This window comes from Platichthys flesus, chromosome 16, assembly GCF_949316205.1.
Source record: "Platichthys flesus chromosome 16, fPlaFle2.1, whole genome shotgun sequence".
Classification (NCBI taxonomy): Eukaryota; Metazoa; Chordata; class Actinopteri; order Pleuronectiformes; family Pleuronectidae; genus Platichthys; species Platichthys flesus.
In genome coordinates, this window is record NC_084960.1 from 7421611 (window position 1) to 7444277 (window position 22667).

Below are 22667 nucleotides of genomic sequence, written 5' to 3' on the forward strand. Positions count from 1 at the left end.
GCCGACCTTCAGGTTGGAGGACAACCACTCTACCCCTCTGCCACAGCCACCCCATACATGAAGAAATAATGTAAAGACCTTTTATGACTTTATAGCTCAAAATCCAAACCTGGTAATTGATAGCTGGTAAAACGTGGTCATTATTTAGTGTTGGCAAAAATAAAAAGACTGTAAAATGTTGAAGTCTTTTATTATTAAGAGTAATGATGCAACATATGCAGGAAAAAACATAAAAATGCTGAGAGGAAAAAAACATAATCAAAGATCTCACAAATACCACAACCGGGTACAGATTGTCAGCTGCAGTAGAAAATTATACACAACGAAGATTTTGAATTATTTGGCTGCATTTGGTCGAAGCTTCCTGCTCGAGTGGGAGTGATCACTTACCATCTATGTTATAAAAATCTAATTCTTCGAATAATCTTTTTTCCCTTTTCACAATAAAGGTTCATCTTTGAGCTATTTTGAACTTGGTAAATTAAGTCAGCTGAAATAATAAAAAAAATCATACATTTTACCCAACTGGATCACTAATTAGAGTACTTCCTGTGGAGAGGACACTGCTGGAAGACGACTGCGTTTTTAATATTGCACCCTTGCCAAAAATATTTGGTCATTAACAACCTTAATACAAACCAAGCAACTCGTTCGGCCCCTCGTCATCTCTTTGGTCATTTTATATGTGTGTGACCAATGTTCTCAGCTGAATGTCGCATTTAGCCAGAAAATGTCTTGTTTTTTAAGGATAAATAGATCAGCAGTGGGCTGCTAACACTCACAGAGCTGCGCTGCTGAATAAAGAAAGAAGGCTTCTCGTCTTTTGGTCTATGTGGTCAAACCTGGTGCTAAAACCAACAGTAGGAATTGAAATAGAAGCAGGGGACGAGCAAAAGCTTGGAATGCTTCACCATCACTCTTTGAGTTCAGCTGCTACAGTAAATTGCTGAGGTTATATGTTTTAAGTCCCATTAGCCTTCTGTGTAACGAGGCCCTGCCGTCCAATCTCAAAATACTCTGCAGTGCATCGCGCAGAAAGAGTCCAACGTGAATTCTAATGTGGAAAGTGATCAACAAGGGGTTTGTGGTTTAAGCCAACACTGTAATAAGATGAGGTTTCAGTTTTGAGTCAGTATAATGTGAGGAAAGACAGCCTTTTTTTGTTTTCTCTGCGAGTTGGAGCGTGCAGAGCTTGAACCGACTGATGGTGGGGGGGGGTTACCTGTCTGATATGTGATTCTATACATTCAAACCAGAAGAAGGCGTTCAACGACAGCGGTCCCTCTCGTTTTGTTGTATTCACAGAGAGGTGCTCTCTGACTCGATGCTAGGGTCTGCGTTTGGGGATGGGCTGGAGGCGGGCTCTTGACCTGCAGAGCTGTCCCCCTGTTGGTCCACAATCACCTCAGGGATAAGGGCTCGTCCAATCCCCTTTAGGACAAGGCCTCCGTCTGTACAGGACAGTTACGGGGGGGGGGGGGGGGAGAACCAGTCAGCAAACAGATCAGTTGAGACCAAACTTAACCATAACCACACAGTGTTTCAATCATGCCACCTTTATACACATAGTGAGACACCAAGGACTGCTCCCATTGTTTAAGACAGTTAATTTTGCCCATTTGGTCCCAGTTCAGTAACATGTTTAGAGGTGAGTCAGGTATGAGAGAGCGTATCCTTGGTGTGTTCATCTTTAAAGTTTCTTTGATCATCTGTACAACAGCACACGCTTGGTTTCTACGTTTGTTTAGTTTGTTTAGTTGCACGTGACAGAAAAACTCTTAATAGGCAGAAGCCAGCCAACCTCAGCAGTGAGAGATGGTGTCGGAATCATAAGCATGTTAGTGTCGTTGGACAGCGGGGGTTAAAGTGCAAGACAAATCCATACTAGTATACATTAATATGTATACAGTATGTGTGTAGTTACACACTGAAGGGAGCGAACGCCTGCATTGTTCGTCTCCCCACAAACACACAGACACATGCAGTGGACACACAAGCAAGGCCCGTGCATCAGCCCATCACACCCTTACCATTACCTGCCTCGCAAAGCTCATCTCAGGCTGCCAGCTCAGACATCTGCAATAGATCACGTCATCTGAATGTCATGCTTCAGATCACCACAGTTCACATGTAGTGTGTGAGGCTTGTGCAGAAAAGTGAGACCAAACGCCAGAGAGCTAAAAACACAGACATGCTCCGAGAGGACGCAGAGCAATAACCTCGATGCTGAATGTAACCATTGTTATTTCTTACTTTGCAGAAGATTTCCATAAAAAAACATGATGGTGGGATTATAAAATATGACAAACTACTGTGTAGTCAATTAGTTGCAGCTACAACATTAAAATGGCTCTTAAACATAAACACAATAACGATGGAATGTAATTGCTGAGAAACATACATTAAAGAATGAGTTTAAGTATTTTTGAAAGATCTGAGTTCTTCATTCATTCTTAAATTGATAGTCTTAACTCTGGTGCACCACAAAGTGACCAGACCCAAGATCCTGCTCTACTTGGAGCTAGATGAGTTTCCACTGGAAAAACTTAATCCTACAATAAATGTTTTATGCTCAAACACACACACACACACGTATACACAGACTCACCTAGAGAGAGAACGCATTCTTCAACAATATTGTTGCTACAGTTGAAATAAGCTGAGAACTTGCTCGTGATCCCTGATACTATTAATGACTATAACACTATACTGGATTAATGAGAAACAAGTGACAAACTGTTTACCTGTTATGACTTTGGAGGCGGAGCTGAAAAGGTCATTTCCATCATCACTGGCTGCAGGTTGTGGGGGCGGCGGCATGTGGGGGCGTGGTCGTGGCTTTGGAGCTGGCCTAGATGGGCGGGGGAGAGAGTGGTGGGAATTCAGCTGATTGGAGACGGGTCCATCGTGGGGTGGAGTGCCGGGCGGGGTGGGAGTGCTAGGCGGAGAGGGCTCTGACTCCACGTGGGCCTGGTGGGGTTGCGGAGGCTGCGGGGGCGGGTGGCTCGGGGCGTGGATCGGGCTGTCTTTGCTGGATTGGCGCCGGGGTGTGATGGGCGGGTAATGAGTGGAGCCGGGCGTCTGGGTGCTGCTGGGCTGGAAGGCGAAGGGGCTGGCCTGTTTGGGCGGGGCTGGGGCCTGCTTCTTGGTTCCTTTAAAGAAAAACAATAATAATTAGATGATATAAAAATATTAATGGTATGACAATAATGCTCATTCTCTCACCTCTGCGGCTCAAGTGTGGACTCGGCCCCCTAGACCCACCCTGAGAGTAGGGGGTTCCTACTGCAAGATGGACTGAGCCATTCCTCTGGGGAGGGGGAGTGGACATGAGTTCACGCGCCGGGCTGCAGGAAATACAATAAATCTAAATGTTAATCCATCAACATGACATCTACCCTGTACATTCAACAAGCACGTGATGCATCAGGGCGTGAACTCATGCATAATATACAGACAAACTTTACTTATTTCCATTCAAAGGCTTCAAATTACATTAGGTGTCATACATGAGAAATGACTCAACAACAATATAAAGTGTAGGGAAGAGAATGCAAGATCAGAAAATAAGTTTGTTGGAAAGACTGAACAAAGGTTTGATAACGCGTTGCATGCAAATTCAGAAAACACCAAAAAAAATGCAGGCAGGAAGAGCGGCAAGTCAATTTAAAACAAAAGACGAGTTTGGAGTGGAGGATAAGAGACGTCTGTAGACAGAGCAGGAAGGGATTTTCATTATTTGCTAAAATGAAGCCAAATTTAAAGCTGAGGCCATTGCAGATGTTAACATATGATTATATATATTTTACGGTTTCTGGTATGGGAGCTGTAAACTCAAATCAAAACACATGACAGACAAAGGGGGGGCAGGGGGGGTGGAGCTTCGGAATGGCTGATTGGCTGCGAGCAGGCGGTGGAGTATTGTTGGTACCTCAGCTCGCTCCTTACCTGCTCTCCTCTGTGCTGAGCTGGGTTACAACCTGCGGCTGCACAGCAGCTACCTGGACCCCACCACCCAGACCACCACCACCAACACCAGCACTGCCAGCTCCACTCAAGCCAGACTGCTCAGCCTCTACAGCCAGGGACGGAGCCTCGGTCTGGGGCTCAGGCTGGGCGGGACACCCGGCTTCCAGAGGGGGCAGTGGGGGTTGGAAGGTGGGTGAGGTTGGCTGCGGCTGCTTTCTATTTACAGCGCTGGATCTACGTGGCGTGGGCTCCGGTTTGTTAACAGTGCTAGGGAGGGGGGAGAGGGGAGAAAGTTCAGGAGGGCAGACCACACGCCATCAGACAGCAGAAGACCGAGGGACAGAGAACCAGCGAGAGAGAGAGAAAGAGAGAGAGGTGGTGCCACAGACAGAGACGGACTCAACTTCCTGAGATCGATGAAACCCGAAAGAAGAACCCCCCCAAAAAAAAGACTAAAAAGCGCGTGACAGTGACCTTTGTTTAGAGGAACTGCTTTGAGCTGCGATGTCACTGCAGGGACAGAGGAGACAGATGCCGCACCATACAAACAAAATGCAACAGAGGAAGCCCACACAAAACATAAAACCAGCAACCTACAGTGAGACCGGGGCTTTAATTGGAATTAAGAGAGACAACACAAGAGTACACAAGAGTAACACAAGCGATTTTAACTCCAGACAAAGTGGTGTCAAACAATAGGGAAAAAGGTTTCGTGAGAACCTCGTCTTCATCATGTTCTGTACAGACCTTGAGGAAAACAAATCAACTAGCTTGAAATCAGCTAAACACTAACAGAAGTTATGTTGTGTAAGAATCACAATGAACATCATTCCCTTCTCCCTTCATCAGTAAATGGATAAACGGGAGCTACATTGGACTATGGCACAGCTTTGAAGTCTGGCATGGGCAGATCTTCGGTGGGTGTCTCAGTGACTGTGATGGACTCGTCGGCCACTACATAGAGGGCCGATACGGCCGGGCCCCGGGACTCCTGCCTGCCCACGGTCTTGGGGCGTGACGGGAGGGTGAGGGGCAGGCTGAGGCTGAGGTGGGGGCGAGACAGGTACCTGTCTTTACGGGGAGTGTGACTGTCCCCGTCCTGCCCCACTTGGCTGCCGGGGCGTTTCCTCTCCAGGCTGGGTTCGGGGTCTGGGGTGGCCGGGTGGGTGGGCAAGGCGAACATGCCCGACACATTGAAGTCCACCTCTGAAAGAGGAAGAAACAAAAAGAGATGATGAAGATTGCATTGATGAAATAACATTCTATTTCTTCTGCACGGCTAATGACCTTCTAATCTTTATTCGTGCTAGCTATGAAATCTGGTCCAGATATTTATGTCTTTGTTAGAATGACTGCGGCAACATCAACAGGTCAAATTTTGAAGATTGATTTTAGACGTTATACAGAGATGACATATTCAAAATTAAACTGCCCCAAAATATATAAAATCTGAGTTTATACTTTTAATTAGTTGATAATATTTAACTGAAGTGATATTTTGAATGCAGGACTTTTCTTTGTAATGTTTTTTTCTACAGTGTTGTATTGTTACTTCAAACTGACGTCTTCAGGAGTATGATCATGTTTTTTAAATAGTTCATGGTTTCTATAGGAATAAAAGCAACACCAATTCTTTTTAGAGAGTATGTGACTTGTATTTTTAAGCTCACAATGGCTGAGGAACATTTTCTGCTGTATCGGCCCTTAATAAAAAAACTAAATGCATTGTCTTTGTTTGTGCTGTGTTCAACATGAATACATCACCACTGGACTCTGCAGATAGGTGTTACTAGTTACACAAGGATAGAACAGATGTTTTACCATCAGGGAAGAACCAATCAGCATGCTGGATAATGGGCTCAATGATGGCGACCACATGGAGAGATGTAGCCGCTGCCATCTCTGCCAGTGTCCTGAATGCACATTCACACACACACAGACAAGGAAGGAAGAGCAAGGTCAGTTAGCGTCATCAACATCGGCTTCACTTTGTTCTCAGCAAAGTGAGGTGAACAGTGTGTGACTTTGTTTTACCCCTCTGCCTTCGCCCAGAGCAGGTTGGGTCCCAGGACGATGGCAATGTTGCTGGGTGACATTTTATTAACGTCGCTGTCCTGAGCCAGTTTGGCAAGAAACTTCACCAGATACCTGCAACAGAGACCACTGCTGTAAAACCTCCAGGAAACGGGCAACTTCACATTTACTGTATGCCTTGTCTGGTACTGATCTATAGCATCAGAACCGTACAGTGCTCTAATGAGATGAGGCATTCGAGTCTGAATCACTGTGTATAAAAGATGGACGACATCACAGCGCCCCAAAAGTTAAGCCAGAGGGACTCAATCTGCACCTGCTGGCTTACTGCAGTAGAGGTCATACACCTAACCAGTCAATATTAATGGACCAAACTAAAAAGTCCAAGTACAAGTTAACTACGTTTTTCTCAAAGAAATTTTCTGTCATTTTAGATACCTCTTATTTAATATTTTATTTAATAATATTTAATCTATGAAACAGAAACAAACTTTACACATTCAGTTTTGTTACAATAGAGTGTATTGCATCATTTGAAGGTTCTTATAATAATTGAATGTCTTCTCACCTGAGGTTGGCTTTGTGAGTCTTTGGCAAGTGGTCACATGTCACCCACAGGGCCTGGAGCCTCTTGTCAGAGTCCGACACACTGAAACCACACACACACACACACACAAACACGATTTAAAATTCCTTGTTACATAACCAGCAGCCTATCTAAACCTGCCTGTGAGCACATGCTGCTTCAGGTATGTGCTTACTGCTTATTAGCACAGACTTGAGTTTGTTTTTTGCAGGATTTTAAAAATGAGTTGTGCGTGTTGTCTTACTTGGAGGCCTGTAGCCACTCGTCATACAGGCCAAAAGTCATAAGAGGTTCAGGAAGTTCCCTGAGGTAGGACTTCAGAGCTCCTGTGTGTGAAGAGGAGAGCGATGAGATATTGACCTGAACCAGAGGGGTGCACTTTTTGTTGGGTTTGAGATCGTACCTGCGACAGCGTGAGGATCAGAGTAAAATTCCTCCAGCTGCGAAGTGGAACAGTCCAACGCTGCTTTGAGCTTCTTCAGCTTCGAAGCTCCGGCAGCTATTCTGAAGAGTCCCTGTAATGATGACAAGAGGACCAAATGACTGGATTATGCTTTTCCCTCCTGAGGTGATGTTTCCAGCCAAAAATTAAAGGAGGTGTGTTTTCTCTGGTATTTAGAAAGGTGAAGGTAATGCATGCAATATTGTGCCAAGCTGGGAGGTAACATCTTCCTGGTGTTATTTGTAAGCATACTGTAAATCAAATGATCTTGGAGAAAACTCGACTTCTGCACATCGTCTGGGCATTGTTTCCAGCCTTAGGGAAATCTGGCTCGTGAGGGAAGACTTGAGCCAATCACAGGGCAATTCAGAGACAGAACGCTCTTCCTATTGGCTGTCGTTCTTAGCAGCTGCACCTGCACGGCCCTTTTGTGAAAGGCCAGCCCTGGATTAAAAGGTGTTAAATCCTATAGGAAAGGCCGCTGTTACGGCATTGGCAACAACTTCCAAAGTAACCTAAACAAGGGGAGACTGAATTACCGAAAGAAGAGTCTAAAGAGAGTTGGACAATAAACACAATAAAACACTCGTTGGCCTATGATGCCCATAAAGGGGTGTCACGATACCAAAAGTTCAGTAATCGGTGCCAATACCAGTAAAATAACACGATTCTCAATGCCAATTTCGATATACCCAGGTAAAAAAAAAACGCTTCACGTCATCCTCCAGAGCAGGGGTCGGCTCTTTAGCCCCTCTGCAGTGGCTCCCTGTACAGTGTTGTGCATGTTGCGCATATTTTTCGCGAACGGCGAACTTAACGAATCAGTTTTCATATGTTGAACGTGAGTGAAAGTCACCTTCATTTTTTAAATCATCATCGTATCAGGCCAGTAAGTGACGGGTTATACAAGTGGTCATACTTTCGGATCTCTTCTGCCAGGTGCTCTTCTATTTGGTCCATATTCGTTCTTCTAAATCTTCCGTGATTTCCACGTATTTTGGGGCATGACACCGGAAACTAGACTCAGGACGGGATGTAGTAAGCAGACCAATCACAAGCCTTTGCGGGCTGTGTGAGGCTTGCATTGCTTTGTCGTGTAGTTAGAAACATTGGCGGACGCACGCAAGCCGCCAGAGGGCACGAAAGGGGCATGTTGCGTGTCTTGCGTGCATGGGTGCGTGCGTGCAACCCGACTATAATTTGGCTTAGGGTTAATTCAGCCTTTACGGTGCTTCAAAAAAATGGGCATCGTCTATGTTTTGTTATTTTAGTATCGAAAGGTATCTTAAGTATCGGTTCTCGTGACATCCCTATGCCCATGTGAAACTTATTTTTCAAGGAAACTCACCTACTGCAGCTTTAAATAACTGAGAAAGAGGAATAGTCTCTTTCTGCCAACAGAGAAGCAGCTCTTTCAGGATGAGTATCAGACAGATACACAGCACGAGCTTTGTTTCCGTTTATAAACTCGTCTTAGATTGTCCTCCTTGGGGAGTCTAGTGGTTCGGTTGCATTTAGAGAGTGTAAGAGTGAACATGGTAATGGATAACAGATGCCTGTCTGCACACACACACATACAAATAGTGCTTATTCCTGACGCCCAAAGCCTTGCTGACCACAAGTTGGTCACAGATGTTTCCAGACTGTACACTCCATCATCTCTCCAGAGCAGTTCACATGACCCACGTTTCCTTTCAGCTCTGACAGAGTGGGGCAGTTTTCTAGGGACAAGTTCACGTCCAACTTTTGGTCAATTAACCATCAACTTTGTCCCACTTTACCGAAGTTCCTCTCTCCGTGATTCAACCCGTACCTCCTCCTTCATGCCAGTTTCCAGCAGCATCATGACGCAGGCCTCAAGCGGCAGAGCGATCTCCCGGTTGCTCCTCTTCAGGTGCTCCTCCAGGGCCGTACCAAACGCTGGCTTCTCCATCCAGGAGTCTGGGTGAGACATAAACCGTCAGTGACTTTACATTAATCTGATTGTTTGACAGTGTGATATATTATAGTTTCCCCAGTCTTTATCATGAACATGCATACTTGTATATGTAAAAAGCCAAGTGGAAGCCTGGTTCTGCTTATGTAAAAAAGCCTCTGCTCTTGATAAATGAAGGAAGCATTTATATCAGACAAATTATTTATATTATATCTTAATTTTGATTGAACAAAGATTCTTTCATTCCCGACAGGATCCCTCACAGTGTTTATGTCGCCATGTGATTATCGGAAATAAAAACTAAACCCTCTGATGTGTTTACTAGAAAACTGATCCACGCACTTTTAAATATTTCTCATGATTATAAATGAATTTGTCAGTCACACTGAGCTCATCGCCTTTTAACTACTCTCCCCTGTTTGGGCAGCAGAGACAGTCGGACTTCCCTTTAACTTTATCTTATCTGCAGCATGAGAGAAAAAGTTTGTTCGTTAACAAAAATACTAAATCAGTAAGAACATCTTAATTAATGACTGTACATATTTACAATATATCCTAAGCCTCACTTTAATAACCGCAAATGATTTCTCATGTTTCTTTTCTGTTTTACTAATGCAATCATACTGTTAACATTTGAACTTGCTGAACATTACTTTTGTCTGTTGTTATAACCACATTTACCCGCAGGTTTATAAACACTGACAATGTTGCTTGTAAATTAACGACTCCTCCTCAATCACATGAACTCACTGGTAGCTAAATAAGAAAACTCAGAGTTCACAGAACCCGTTGACAACCTGCTCTATTACGCAAGTTATCCCGACTGATATTAGGCTCAGTAAAGCCAGATAACTACAATATACGGTATCCTGGGTATGTCGTCGTACAGTCCTCAGGACAGTCAACATAGTTTGCATCTTTTTAACTGAATAAATCTATAACAATTATGTATTTAAATAAATGGAATGTTTTCATGTCTGCGGCTCACCTTGCTGTATTTGGATTGTTGGTATAGCCGCTTCCAGAGCTGCCAGAGACCTCTTGTGGTACTCGGCCTGGGTCTGTAATAACTGGTTTACACAAACAAACAAACACAAGTCACATGGATAAGTTATAGTGTATCAGGCATTGAGATGTTATCTCCTTATACAGATTTTCATATTTGCATCACACTCACCAGGACGTAGTAGCGTGCATACTCTCCCTCTTTGGAAGCAAAGTTGTACATGTCAGCAGAGAGCTGGTCCTGTGGATGACAGCACGGCAACCTTAAACTTTCAGCCCTGGAATATTTTCATTAACCCAGGTGAACTCCAGATGAAGAAGCAATGAGCTGTAATTACATGTTCGCCTGATAGTGTGCACAGTTTGTTATTGTTCCTCTCCTGCTACAAAGCCCTCCTTTGTTCAGCCTGTTCTATTATCCTAACCTGATGAAGAGGCCCTGGCTGGAATGTACAGTTAAAACATGCTTGCATTCAATACTACATATACTGCCAACCTGAACTACAAATATGTTATGTAGAAATTCAGAATTTTTTTTTCTTACCTTGCATATTTCTACTTTATTTAGAGCCTCGTCCATCTCGTCTTTTAGAGAATCGGTTTTAGCTGCCATGGCCTGGTTGGTGGACTTTGCTGCCTGGTACCACCTGCAGGCCAAGACATTATTTAGACAATATTCACATGAGCTTATTTAATTTGATGGTTTTCCTTTCTCACTGTGCTAAAATGTTTACATATATACGCATCACATTTCCTAAGGCTGTAAAAAGAAATACAGTAATTTGCTTAACACAAAATAAATCCAAATAAAGACTTTGTCCATCACTAAATACAAAATGTAGATTAACAGTTGAACCTTGTCCTGGCCGAGTCATAGTCCAGAACCAGCTTGGCTAGTTGTTTCCTCTGTTTCAGTATGTTGGGAATCTCCACCTGTGACAGTGAGAACATCGAGCGTTTCGTCAGGATGAATCGTGCACGACGGTAACTTGACGTACAGTCTTACTTAATATCTCAGCAGTTTGTCTTATCATATAAAGTCGGGTTATAAAGTGAGTTTTAAAGTAAAGTAAGGTATCGTTGTATCATGCCCTGGTTGAAACAGTGAGTGTCTTTACCTCTGCCACCTGGTTGAGCGGATCCAGGATGTCTCTCTCGAGCTGCACTTCATGCTGCATCAGCTCAGTGGCCAACCTGCTCTCTGCCTCCCCGCACACGTCCATCATCTTGCTGTTCACACAGACACACAGGTACGGACACACAAATTAAACATGCAAAAGGCAAACGTGTTGATCTTAGGGAATGCATAGAGGCAGGGACCTCATGTGCAATATATCCAAGTACAGAAAGTAAACAAAACATTGCAAGAAAACACAGATCAACACTCACAGGTTATTTAAAGCAAATGTATGAAAACAAGAACCACTGGAGGTCAAAGAAGGAAGTACTTAATATTTAAATGAAATGCTGTGAGCTGTTAAAAAGCTGCGCAAACAGGTTTGTCATTCAATAAAATCCTGTGGTTGCATTTCACATCTCACCCAATCAGACTCTCGTCTCCCAGCTGACCGCCTCCCTCCTGCATGGCCTGGGACAGCGTCGTCAGGGGAAGCTTTTTCTGCAAATGGAACATCAACGTTTAGTTTGTCTAAATTCTTCATTTCACATCCATTTCCACCGCTCATGTTTCAGTTCACATGCATTTTCATCACCTTCATGTTTTGTCACACTTCTCATAAACTAATAGTCCAATCATAAACGAAAGATCCACATGTGGAGTTTAAGCAAATACACAATGTACCGTGTGTCCGTGTGTGTGTGTGTGTTGTTTCCAGTGAAGTTGGCAGGAGTCAACTGCTGAATATTTGTCTCATGAGTCCTGCACATATTTGTGTTACATAAGCGATGCTATGTGCTCATAGCACAAGATAGCAGGTCCACCCTAATCTGATAAATGTGTGACAGTGATTCATCCTTAATTAATTTCTCTATGAGTGAAATGCTGCATTAGCATCTCTCTGTGTGGCCCCGAAAGAAAATGGAAAGGTTTTATAAGGTCTTCATTTCGTAGCGTGTTGCCAACATGGTGAGACAAGTTTATTTGAGTGTCTCAAAAGAGGGAAGAGAAATCGAGCACTTCTTACATGTCTCTTCTCTGTGTCTGTGCCGAGTTGACCCTGCAGACAGGACACCAGCCGCTTGTGCGTGTTGTGCGACACCAAGCGCACCAACTCCATCCGCCTCTCGATCTTCACATGATGAAAAAACAACAAATGCAATGTCATTAAAACAGAACAGAACAAACAGGCCCCCTGTGAGAAGAGTGCAGGCGTCAGATTTACAGCAGGGTGAAGGTTACGTGTTGTGGATTTTCCTGCTGAACAGAAACACTCCAGATGAGGGCTACAGATCCAAACACAGATACTGCACCAGAGCACCTGCATCTCGAAAGTTTATATCCGGTTTGTGTTGGAGAGATGACGGAGGACGTCACCGCCATTTGTTCAGCTCGGTCCTGCAGCATCCAGTGCTACACACAGAGCAGATCGATAACACAGACTGATGGATTGGGGTCTTCACTGAGAATAGAGAAAGCTTTTGTCTTTTTAATACATGAAACCTCTGAGCTCAGACACTTTTGAGTAACAGATATTTGTTACGGGCGGATCAACTTCACAAGCAGGTATTTTAAGGACCTGATTGAGCTGCTGTTTTAAACCCTTAACTCCATTAATCCTCGTACATTACGGTGTTTTTCCAGAGCTCATTTTCTCAGAGTGTAACACAGTCTCAGGGAGAGTCATTCAAGTTCATTTCAGCAGTTTCAACAGTGATTCTACTTTTTCTCTCTCCTGATAAACTCAGCTAACGGCTTGCTGTGGCGCCAAGTATTGAGCGAACGTCCAGCTGGGACTGAATGAATGAACAGAAACAGTGGATTTTACAGTAAATAATGTGGCTCGGTCACATCTGGTTTCTACCAAACACACTTAATAAGGTCAGTATCGAGCCCAATGCTGATCTCACTCATTGGAGAACTCCTGCTTCCCTGCGTTCCTGAAATATTTTGTCCTTCAGTTTGTATTTAATTAATCACTTCAACAATTTCATAGTTTGCTTGTTTCATTCCATATCACAAACATACTGTCAATGAAATCACAAAGTTGATGGATAAAATAACCACAAAAATATACAAACGATACAAATCAAAGTATTTCATGATGCTGAACCCTAATTTACAAAAAGAAATAAGTCAATGAATTGTGAGCTTGCCACAGTGGCATGATATAATGAGATATTAAACTACCAAAGCATGAACCGTGTGGTAATGTCTTTGAAGGTCTGATGCTTTACATCATCGTATTACTCATCCCTATACAAACCACCATCAGAGATTTTCACATTAAAACTTTCCATCTGGGATTCAGCTCTGACGTCAGAGTGTCCTTGAATGCCTCGCCAGTGAGAGCTTTCACATCAGATTCCTGCAGCGCTGTTTTACATCCATATAAAGTTAACTGATAGAAAATAAGCCTCAAATTCTAGGTCTCTTGTTAAATGAATGTACCTAGAATTACCGCCCTGTGGTTGTCTGCCTTCGCTAACCAGTGCAAGGACACATCTCTATTTCCAGACTCATATAAGATTGACCTTTGAATTGTCATCAGTTCATCTTTGAGTCCAAATGAAAACTGGTCAAAATTAGAAGAAATTTCCTAAATTGCAGATGTGAGATATGATGTTCAAGAGGCCAAAAACATGTCCTCCACCTTTGACCAGCTAAATCTAATCTAATTAACGTTTGTGTCAAATTTGAAAAGAGACATTCTTAAGATACCGCTTAGAAATGGTCACAGTGACCTTGACTCAAGGTGTTCCTGAGATATCGTGTTCAGTAGAATGGGACGGACAGGCAGAGGACAACCCCTCATACATAATGCCTCCGGGTACTGGCTGTCGCTGGCTCAGGAATAAAAACAAAACCATCTTAAAACAAAACCATCATGAATAAAGTGTTTCATATACTTCACTTGGAAAATACTCTGCAGTATTTCCAAAACCAGAGAGAATTTGAACGAGGCAACGTTTAATTGAGTTTGCTATTTGGAACTGAAGTTAAAACTCTTGTTCTTGCAGCACTGGGGACATTTTTGATTTAGCACCAAGGGCCTATCATCTAAGTATCTACTTCCTCTTCCTGTTGCACTATAAACAACAACATCCAGTTCTGTCACTACATCTGACCGCCCTTCTTATAGTGTCTGATCGTCATCTTTCTCTTTTACATTCATCCTCACTAATTTGCGGCTCTCTTTATGTCACATCAGGCTCCCGCTCGCTCAATCGCACACACACACGTTTCCTCCTCCCTCTCTCCTGAGGCCACGCCAGACCACAGCTGGAGTTGGCCTCTTTGCCTGGATCCAATGGATTCGCTCACCATTCAGCTGATCCCCGGCTCTGATTAGTGCAGCGCAGTATAGTTCTATCTGGTGGCGGCTCGATTGGATCCAGACTTCCAATGCTCAGTGCCAGGAAGGAAAGAAAGGGGAGTGAGTGGCTGCAGTGTGGGCGGAGTGGGCGACTGGTTACACTGGGTGATCGCATTGTCTGTGCCGACGGAAAGTTTTATTTGAATATACACAAGAAACACCCTCGGGACCCTCAATGAATTTACAAAATATTAAGTCTGCTTTACACAATTTACTTTTGAAAAAGTCTCAAAGTTTAAACTTCCTTCTCGCCGGCCGTAACTTCTGCTGCTCCGATAAAGTTGTTAGGACGTACCGTGGTAGATGTAATCATGACAAATAATCGTGTTAAACCTCCATGAGACTAAATCCGAAAGTCAATCAAGGGAAAAAACTCTTGCACACACAGAGAAAAACAACCTGACAAGTTGAAGTCATGAAGCTACCGGAAAAGAGCCACACACACACTCACTCACTCACTCACTCACTCACTCACTCACTCACTCACTCACTCACTCACTCACTCACTCACACACTCACACACTCACACACTCACACACTCACACACTCACACACTCACACACACACACACTCACACACACACACACACACACACACACACACACACACACACACACACACACACACACACACACACACACACACACACACACACACACACACACACACACACACACACACACACACACACACTTCGCAACGATTGAGACAATCCCTTCCTCCCACGTCTCTGTAATGTAGCTGTCCGAAGGTTTACAGTGCAGTAACTGCGATCACGTTTTTTTTATTTTTCAGTCAGCAATGAAAGCAGTGAAGAGAGTGAGCTGATGACCTCTGACCTACCACAGCAAAAAATGTGGAACGTTTAGTGAGTCACAGAGGAACAGGGCGGGCGGATTCAGTTTTGTTTTCTGGCTTCGAGCTGCCTTTGTTGACTGGACAGTGTGGGAAACCGATAGGCTGGTGGACTGCAATGGTGCCGCCAGGGATTTACGGGCCCCATGAAAAAAGAGTTACTACAGGCCAGGCTGTGAAAATACATGTATGCTATAAACTGGATGAAACCTCTGAGAACTGTCCATATTTCACAGCCTGAGTGGAACTTTAGGGGCAGACGTCTCTTTAGTGACAAAGCAGGATTAAAAGGTGTCAGAGGTCAACGTCATCCACTGACCAGCATCACAGCACTTTATTAGAGAGGAGTTGTCTGTTCTTATTATAATACACCTACACTTAGGAGAAGATATCAGCCTATTGGGGTCAGAGGTCAGGGTTATTGATCCACAAATAATATTTACGAATATTTACCTCCACCGAGGAGGTAATGTTTTCATGTTCGCTTGTTTGTCTGTTAGCAAGATTACGCAGAAACTACAGAACTACTTATATCATACCTTGTAGGTACAGGCCAAGAAAGAAACGTTTGGCTTATATACAGCACTCATTGTGTGATTTGGTGAGGATGGATTGAATCCAAGGAGACTGTTGGCCCTTGGCGGATGTAGTGCCACTATAATCTAACATAAAATTGGCAGAGCACAACAATGTTTGAAAACAGAATATCTAACTGGAAGAGGTCGAACCCTGGGAAAACTGAGCCTGTAAAAATGCTGTTGTTGTGATAAAACGTCCCAGAATGGACTGTAATCTTTATTAAATAGACAAGCCAGTGTATCAGGCCTCTGTTTGGCTTTAAGAGCTGTGTAACCAACAATTACCTGTTTTACATACAGTATCAGATATGGGTTTGTGTGAGTAACCACAACAGTAACAGTCTATCATGTCTCCTAAGTGGAAATACTGAAATAGGAGGCCTGTTTCAGCCTGACTCTCCTCTCCAACATGAGGTCAGGCAGGCAGCAATTCAATCCCATCTGACAGCAGTTCTCACACTGAGGGCAGGACGTGTCCAAACAAGATAAATGCCTCAGCCGGTGCAAAGGATTGTGGAAAAATGGAAAAAGAAAAGACGACTACGACACCACATAAGTGTCAGATTTCATGCTGGACGGTTCGAAGAAGGGGGGATGTGGGGAGGGGGGAAGTAAAAACTTTTCTTTTCTCATCTCATGTTTGGACTGGCTATGAATAAGTAAACTAACATCTTACAGAAACTGACAGCAGCATGTTTCCTGATTGACTCTATAATTTTTTTCTGTGTGATTTCTTAAAAGCTGCAGACTCTGACTGGCAACACGGAGCCAAAGTTGTTATGCCAAAAGACATCCAAGCCACTTGCACCACTCTGACAGCCTGACAATCACATTCCTGACTGAGGAATGTCTACCGCAGCACAAAGCTCCTGTCGTTCAGGACAAGGACCAAAGATGAGAGCATTCTCAGGAAGGGTTGGGTCAGTTATCGCTTGGCGCTGTGAGGACGGTGATATGTGGCCAAATTTAACTATTTCCACTATTAAAGCAAAAATCGGGCTATACAGATCACAGCATGTTTTTGTTGTTCTACATGTATTTGTCCACATAACTTGTATTTCTCACTTGTTGTGTGTCACTGTGTGTGAACCACATGGGGTCCAGAGTCCATTACTGCCTATCATAAAACTTTGACTCACAGGACTGTTGAAAGTTTTGTTTTTACTTCACTCTTTCACACACACACACACACACACACACACACACACACACACACACACACACACACACACACACACACACACACACACACACACACACACACACACACACACACACACACACACACACACACACACACACACACACACACACACACACACACACACACACACACACACACACACACACACAGAACAATCGCAGGTTTTTGCCTTGAGTGGGAAACCATGAGGAACTTCGCCTCCAATGCCAAACCTCTGAGCTGGCGAGTCATTGCTGAATGAAGGACTTCCCACTGCTGTAGCTGTAATTCTAACAGTTGTACTCCAAGACTGCAGAGCGACCTGGCGTCAACAAGCCGCTCAGGCACGATGGCTTCACCAGGGCCTCTGAGGAGAACTACTAAGTCCTGTGATAACTTCCGCATTTCACTCTTTCTGTAAGCGACCTCTAAAATAGCCCTTCATACGCTGGTTCTAAAATAAAGTGGGTTAGGCGGTGAACAGGCCCTAACGCCCTTCATGGGGAGCAGATAATAAACCACAGAGTCAAATCAACCTTTACACATTGTGTGTCAGAGACTGCAGACACATCCGAGGCTGAGAGGAGAGCAACAATATGGTCACAGTTCACTTTGATAAGACTTTCAAAAAACTATGGTGTGGCACTGAAAATTCTTACTCATAACTGTTTTAGGCACATCCTGTGCATGTGGAGCGTTTTCAAGGTATAGCTCTTTGTATTTTATTTATTTAACTGAATTCCTTTACATATGTAAACAAATCTACATTACAAATAACAGGCGGAGCCCTTTCCAAAGAAAAGTTAACTAAATATAACAAAGAAAGGAATTCCACTGACTATATCATTCATTTGCCAATCATTTTATAGATGGACCATGTTTGTACAGTATGACACATCCAAATGTAGTTAAACACGGTGACTGTAACCCCCCATAAAACAAGATGATGTGTTTTGTTCTCAATAACAAAATATAGTCCTACACGACTGAAACCAGCAAATAATTCAAATTCTTTTTTGCGAAAACGATTATCATAAATCTAGCTTTAAGAATAATAGAAATATGATAAATAAGAATGATATATTCACCTGTAGGAGGTCATCGCTCAGCACCTCAGTTTTCTCAGCCCTGTTGAGAGAAACACAAATATGAGGACAAAAATAAAAGACTGACAATGAACAGAGGAATAAAAACATAGAACTAGAGTTACCGCACTGTGGTTGTATGCCTCCAGCAACCAGTGCAGTTTCTGTGTACATATTTCTACACATTTTTTTCTCATTTTCTCTTTCTGAGGTCATTGTGACCTTGACCTTTGACCTGTAGGCACCAAAATCTAATCAGTTCATATTTAAGTGAAAGTTTGCTAGAAATTTGAAGACATTCCCTCCACCAGATCTCAAGACATCTCGTTCAAGAAAGACATAAACATACTTTGTGAGGCCCCCGTGACCTTGACCTTTGACCTTTGACCTTGACGTACAGCGACAACCCGGAAACATAAAAACGCACCTTCTACATACAGAGATAAGACACAATACCATAAACACTTCCACAATATTATGCAATCCAAGAATTTGAGTTGAAAGACACGCCTTTTAAATGCCAAGAATTAATTTCAGTCCACAAAACTTTCATGTACCAACTTTAACTAACTAAAGAATATATATAGACTGAATATGGAAACTTTACTTTGGCAGAAGATGTGCATTTATGTACCTTGCTCACTTTTCTGTATTGGTGAAACAAAAGGCAGCAAAGTGAAGTAAAGTGATCCATGAAGGAACCATGGAGACTATAGTCGTCTTTCACAAAAATAACTGAATGGTTTATCAGGAAACTTGCTGGGCGGATGTGGTATGAATCAGGGAAGAACCCGTAACATGTTCCCTTTCTTTAACATTCAACAATTTACCATGTTCAATCTCCTCCCAGGGAATATTTCATGGATCTTGATGAAACAAATCTAGCATATTTAGGGTTCGATGAGTGTGTGAAATTTGGGGCAGCTTGATTGAATTTAAGGGTATTAAGAGGTATGCGTTCTACTGAGTGCCATTCTAGTTTTGTTTTAACTAAACAAGGCCTAGCTTGTTGTAGAGAAACAGCTGATGTGCAGAACACTCCATCCAGCCCAACCTGTCTGCAGTTTGCACTGTGTGTGCCTGCAGCAAGATTACACAGGGCACCATATTCCTAAATACACAACTAAATGTTATCACATGAAATACTTCAGATGAGTCTTAAGTCATATCACTTTTTCTGAATTACCGGACAACATGCGCACACACATACTCGACACCCAGGCACAAAACAGATTCCTCTACCGTGTCCGAAAACACACTTCCTGTTGTGTCGTGTGCACCTGGTCTGTTATGGCAACAGGGGCCAGGTGTGTGCGTTTGTGCGAAGGAGGTCGGGTGTTGCCAAGTGTCTTCTTTGATCTGGAAATCCCCAAACACACACCTCACATTGTAGCAGAGTCTGCATAAAATAGGACACTGTGCACAAAATGCCCAAATCTCCTCCGTCACATCTGGAATAAGATAAAGATTCACTTCTTCATATGTGACCTCTTACTCCCATCACAGCTCATTCCAGATTTCAACGTCAGTAAATAATCACTGCTTTTCGTTTCTTGGCTTGAATCTCGCTGAGCTAGCGAGCTCCTCACTGACCCTATTGATGTCGACCACAATCCAGCAACCACACACCACCGTGCACACGTATAGCATCTCCGCACACAGATCCCCGTGGACCTCTTCCCTCGCTCGACCGTGCAGAGCAGACGCACACTATAGATTTAAATCTCGCAGGGATCAATTAGCCCTCTCCCACACAAGAGTTATTACCTAATACAGCTGGAAGACTCCGAAATGAGATCCTTGCATGTTACACCCACCAGTTAGACGCTTACCTCACCGCCTGAAATATCCTCACTGATCATTGAAAATCCCTTCGGCTGCGCTCTGCTGTCCCGAGCCTGAAGCACTGGTAGAGATTTTAATTGTACAATCGAGGTGAACTTCCAGAAGCACCAATATCTCTGCAACACACCCAACACTAAACTGGGCTTCAAAGCAGAGCGGCCACCCTCTCCTCGGGGAAAGACCCTTGTGAGCACCTACAGGACTCTGAGACTGTGAGAAACAAGATTCTCCGGTCTGATAAAAGTTTGAAATGTTTGGCCTCAATTCTAAGCCTCCTGCCTGGCTGCTCTCGCCATATTGCTAAGTTTGGCTGGGGTGCCGGCTCTATAAAGAGTCCTGGTCGTTCCAAACTTCTTCCTTTGAGAATTACTAAGGCCGCTGTGCTCTCAGGAACCTTCAGTGCAGCAGAAACTTTCAGCCTTCCTCATGCACAGGGTTCCAGTGTCAACAATTAGCAACACGTAACCTTAATGTGAGTCATAATCAGACTTTAACATGTAAATGGGAATTGGAATGTCTTATTCAGAGTTAGGAGGCAGAGGTGCAGTTTATGACGGTGTTGGATACGATCTGCAGCCGGAACACTGACACACACAATCATCCACATGATCCCATTACACATTACAGGCTACACAGCCTCGCCATCTTAAGATTCCTATCAATATTCAATTTGCATTGATTTTCCCGTAGCACAGCTTGGCTCTGGCCAGCAGCTACTGCTCTAAGAATAGACTTTCACAATACTGGAGTACAGACCCTGAAAGAGAACAACACAGAAAGCTGGAGCAAATCTGTACAACGACTGTTAACCTGCTGTCTCACCACACATGGGAACTACATGCAAATTAAAACGGCTTCCTCTTTTTGAAAGAGAAAACAACACTGTGGGGCCGTGTGATGTCCCCAGCCCCCCGCCAAGCGTAGAAATGCTTATTCCACAAAAAGCCTCCGAGTCTGGCTCTTCCGGTGCCAAACAGAGAAGCACATCAACACAAACTGTAGTGCGGGGGACAAAGTCACTGGTTTGTGAACTTGATAAAAAGTCATTGTAGTTTCTGAAGCTAGGGAGGGAGAAGCTTATATGAGATGTTATCTAAGTTTAACTTGGCTTCTTTGGGCCTCTGGAGGGTTTAAAACGTTCATAGAAACACACTTTTTAGGGGGAAAGAATTGTACTGGAACATCTCTACTTTAATCCATTTTCTGACTGAACATTATTCTCCTCCACCATTTACTTTCAAACTCCCACTTTCTGCCCTGCTACTCATGCAGAGCAACAAAAGGCATCAGAGGATTTCTGGCATGTTAAACTAATCCACAGTGGGTGTGTGCCCGGAAACACTTGTACTTCTCAGTCCTCCAGCTGTCAGAGAGTTTTACTGCTCTTTCACAACATATGGGAGGAATGTATACGAGGGCCTGTGCCTGCAGGGTGTTGGTTGGAGAGTCATTTTAAAGAGACATAACTTCTGCAGACACGATTAATGCCGTAATAACTGGAGAAATCATCCCAGTGGTAGCTGCTGATGGAAAGTGGGAGAGGAGAGGGAGGTGGTATATAGATAGTGTGTGTGCGTGTTTCTGTATTAATGTTGTCTTGGTAAAATGGTTCGCTGTTAATCGAGTGTTCGTCATTAAAGAAAAGTTTAAAAACAATGAGGAAGAGATAGAAGAAATAATGATTTAAAAGTTCTCGCGATAATTGTCGATATCGTCTGATATTAAATCTTTTTTATCGTAAATAACTTCCCTGAGAACCTGTTTGCCATGGTCCAAACATGGTTGCCCCATACCTTGCATCTGCAGTTGTTATAAAAACTCCAAAGGTGTTTAGTTTGTCCATTTTGGGCAACTGTAAAAAAAATGGCGGCCTCCGTAGAGCGGACCCACTCCCTGTAAATATGAAGTATTTTAGATATAAAGGGCCCGTTCTGGGGTAAAGAAAACAACAACTTGTACACTTTAGATGAAACACAATAGTGGAAACATCACTAGGATTCTTTTATATTCAATTTCTGCCAATAGATCCCTTTCCCGTTAACCTTACACACTGGACCTTTAACAGTCAAAGCAGAACATCTGAGGTCACGTAAGAATTCCACAGGTTCATTTTCAACTGCATAATGTTACTTTTCTTTTGTGTTTCGCAAAACGTGGCCCAGCCCTTTCGACACCGCCCACACCAGGAGGGCGGGTGGTAATGGAGGGCAACATACACACACACACACACAAACACACACAGACAAACTCACACAGTTTTCACAAATTCACAACTTCAGTGCTGCTTCAATATAAATAATATAAACAAACGCAACATGTGACTTTAACTTGCAGGACTCTCACCTTCCCACAGTCTGGTTGGCGAGTTGCTTCATGCGATTGAACTGTTTCTTCATGGCGATACTTTCCTCTCGTTTCCTCCAAGGTGCGTAAAAAGTGCGCTGCGCCTGTCGATCATCCACAGAGGTGCGCTACGTCTCAGCCATGGTGGCGGACCGACTCTGGCTCTCAGTGAGTTCCCCTCTGGTCGGGAGTTAGAAGCGCCTGTGACGAGCTCCAGGTTCCATATCTCCAGATTTCAGCCCTGTGCTCCGGTGCCTGGCCTGTGCGCAGCCACTGTGGTGGAAAGAAGGAAGTGCCTTCACTTCCCCACTGT

General features: G+C 43.6%; 1 protein-coding gene across 5 annotated transcripts; it reads right to left on the bottom strand.

Annotated features, from left to right (window-relative positions):
- Nucleotides 1-173: 173 nt before the first annotated feature.
- Nucleotides 174-22667, bottom strand: arhgap17b (Rho GTPase activating protein 17b). 5 transcript variants are annotated; one of them, XM_062407345.1, is made up of 21 exons: nucleotides 22355-22667; nucleotides 18170-18209; nucleotides 12117-12221; nucleotides 11514-11590; nucleotides 11091-11202; nucleotides 10829-10905; nucleotides 10517-10619; nucleotides 10145-10213; nucleotides 9956-10037; nucleotides 8845-8972; nucleotides 6993-7104; nucleotides 6834-6915; nucleotides 6572-6652; nucleotides 6004-6117; nucleotides 5791-5882; nucleotides 5037-5175; nucleotides 3949-4236; nucleotides 3226-3347; nucleotides 2745-3152; nucleotides 2037-2076; nucleotides 1312-1451 (listed from the first exon to the last, which is right to left on the bottom strand). In XM_062407345.1, the coding sequence occupies exons 1-20, from the start codon at nucleotides 22405-22407 to the stop codon at nucleotides 2069-2071; spliced, it is 2292 nt and encodes a 763-aa protein (XP_062263329.1). In that variant the 5' UTR covers nucleotides 22408-22667; the 3' UTR covers nucleotides 1312-1451; nucleotides 2037-2068. The 5 variants fall into 5 exon arrangements, with proteins under 5 accessions (XP_062263328.1, XP_062263332.1, XP_062263329.1 ...); XM_062407347.1 differs by having other exon boundaries at nucleotides 1317-1451; nucleotides 2031-2076; XM_062407346.1 differs by having other exon boundaries at nucleotides 1350-1451; nucleotides 2041-2076.

Bases quoted from the DNA above. Each gene is read 5' to 3' on its own strand.
- arhgap17b (XM_062407344.1), bottom strand. From the start codon at position 22,407: ATGAAGAAACAGTTCAATCGCATGAAGCAACTCGCCAACCAGACTGTG. The intron at 11,591-12,116 runs GTAAGAAGTGCT...TTCCATTTGCAG, and splicing joins CAGACACAGAGAAGAGACAT to AAAAAGCTTCCCCTGACGAC. The intron at 4,237-5,036 runs GTACCTGTCTCG...CCCCCTCCCTAG, and splicing joins CACACTCCCCGTAAAGACAG to CACTGTTAACAAACCGGAGC.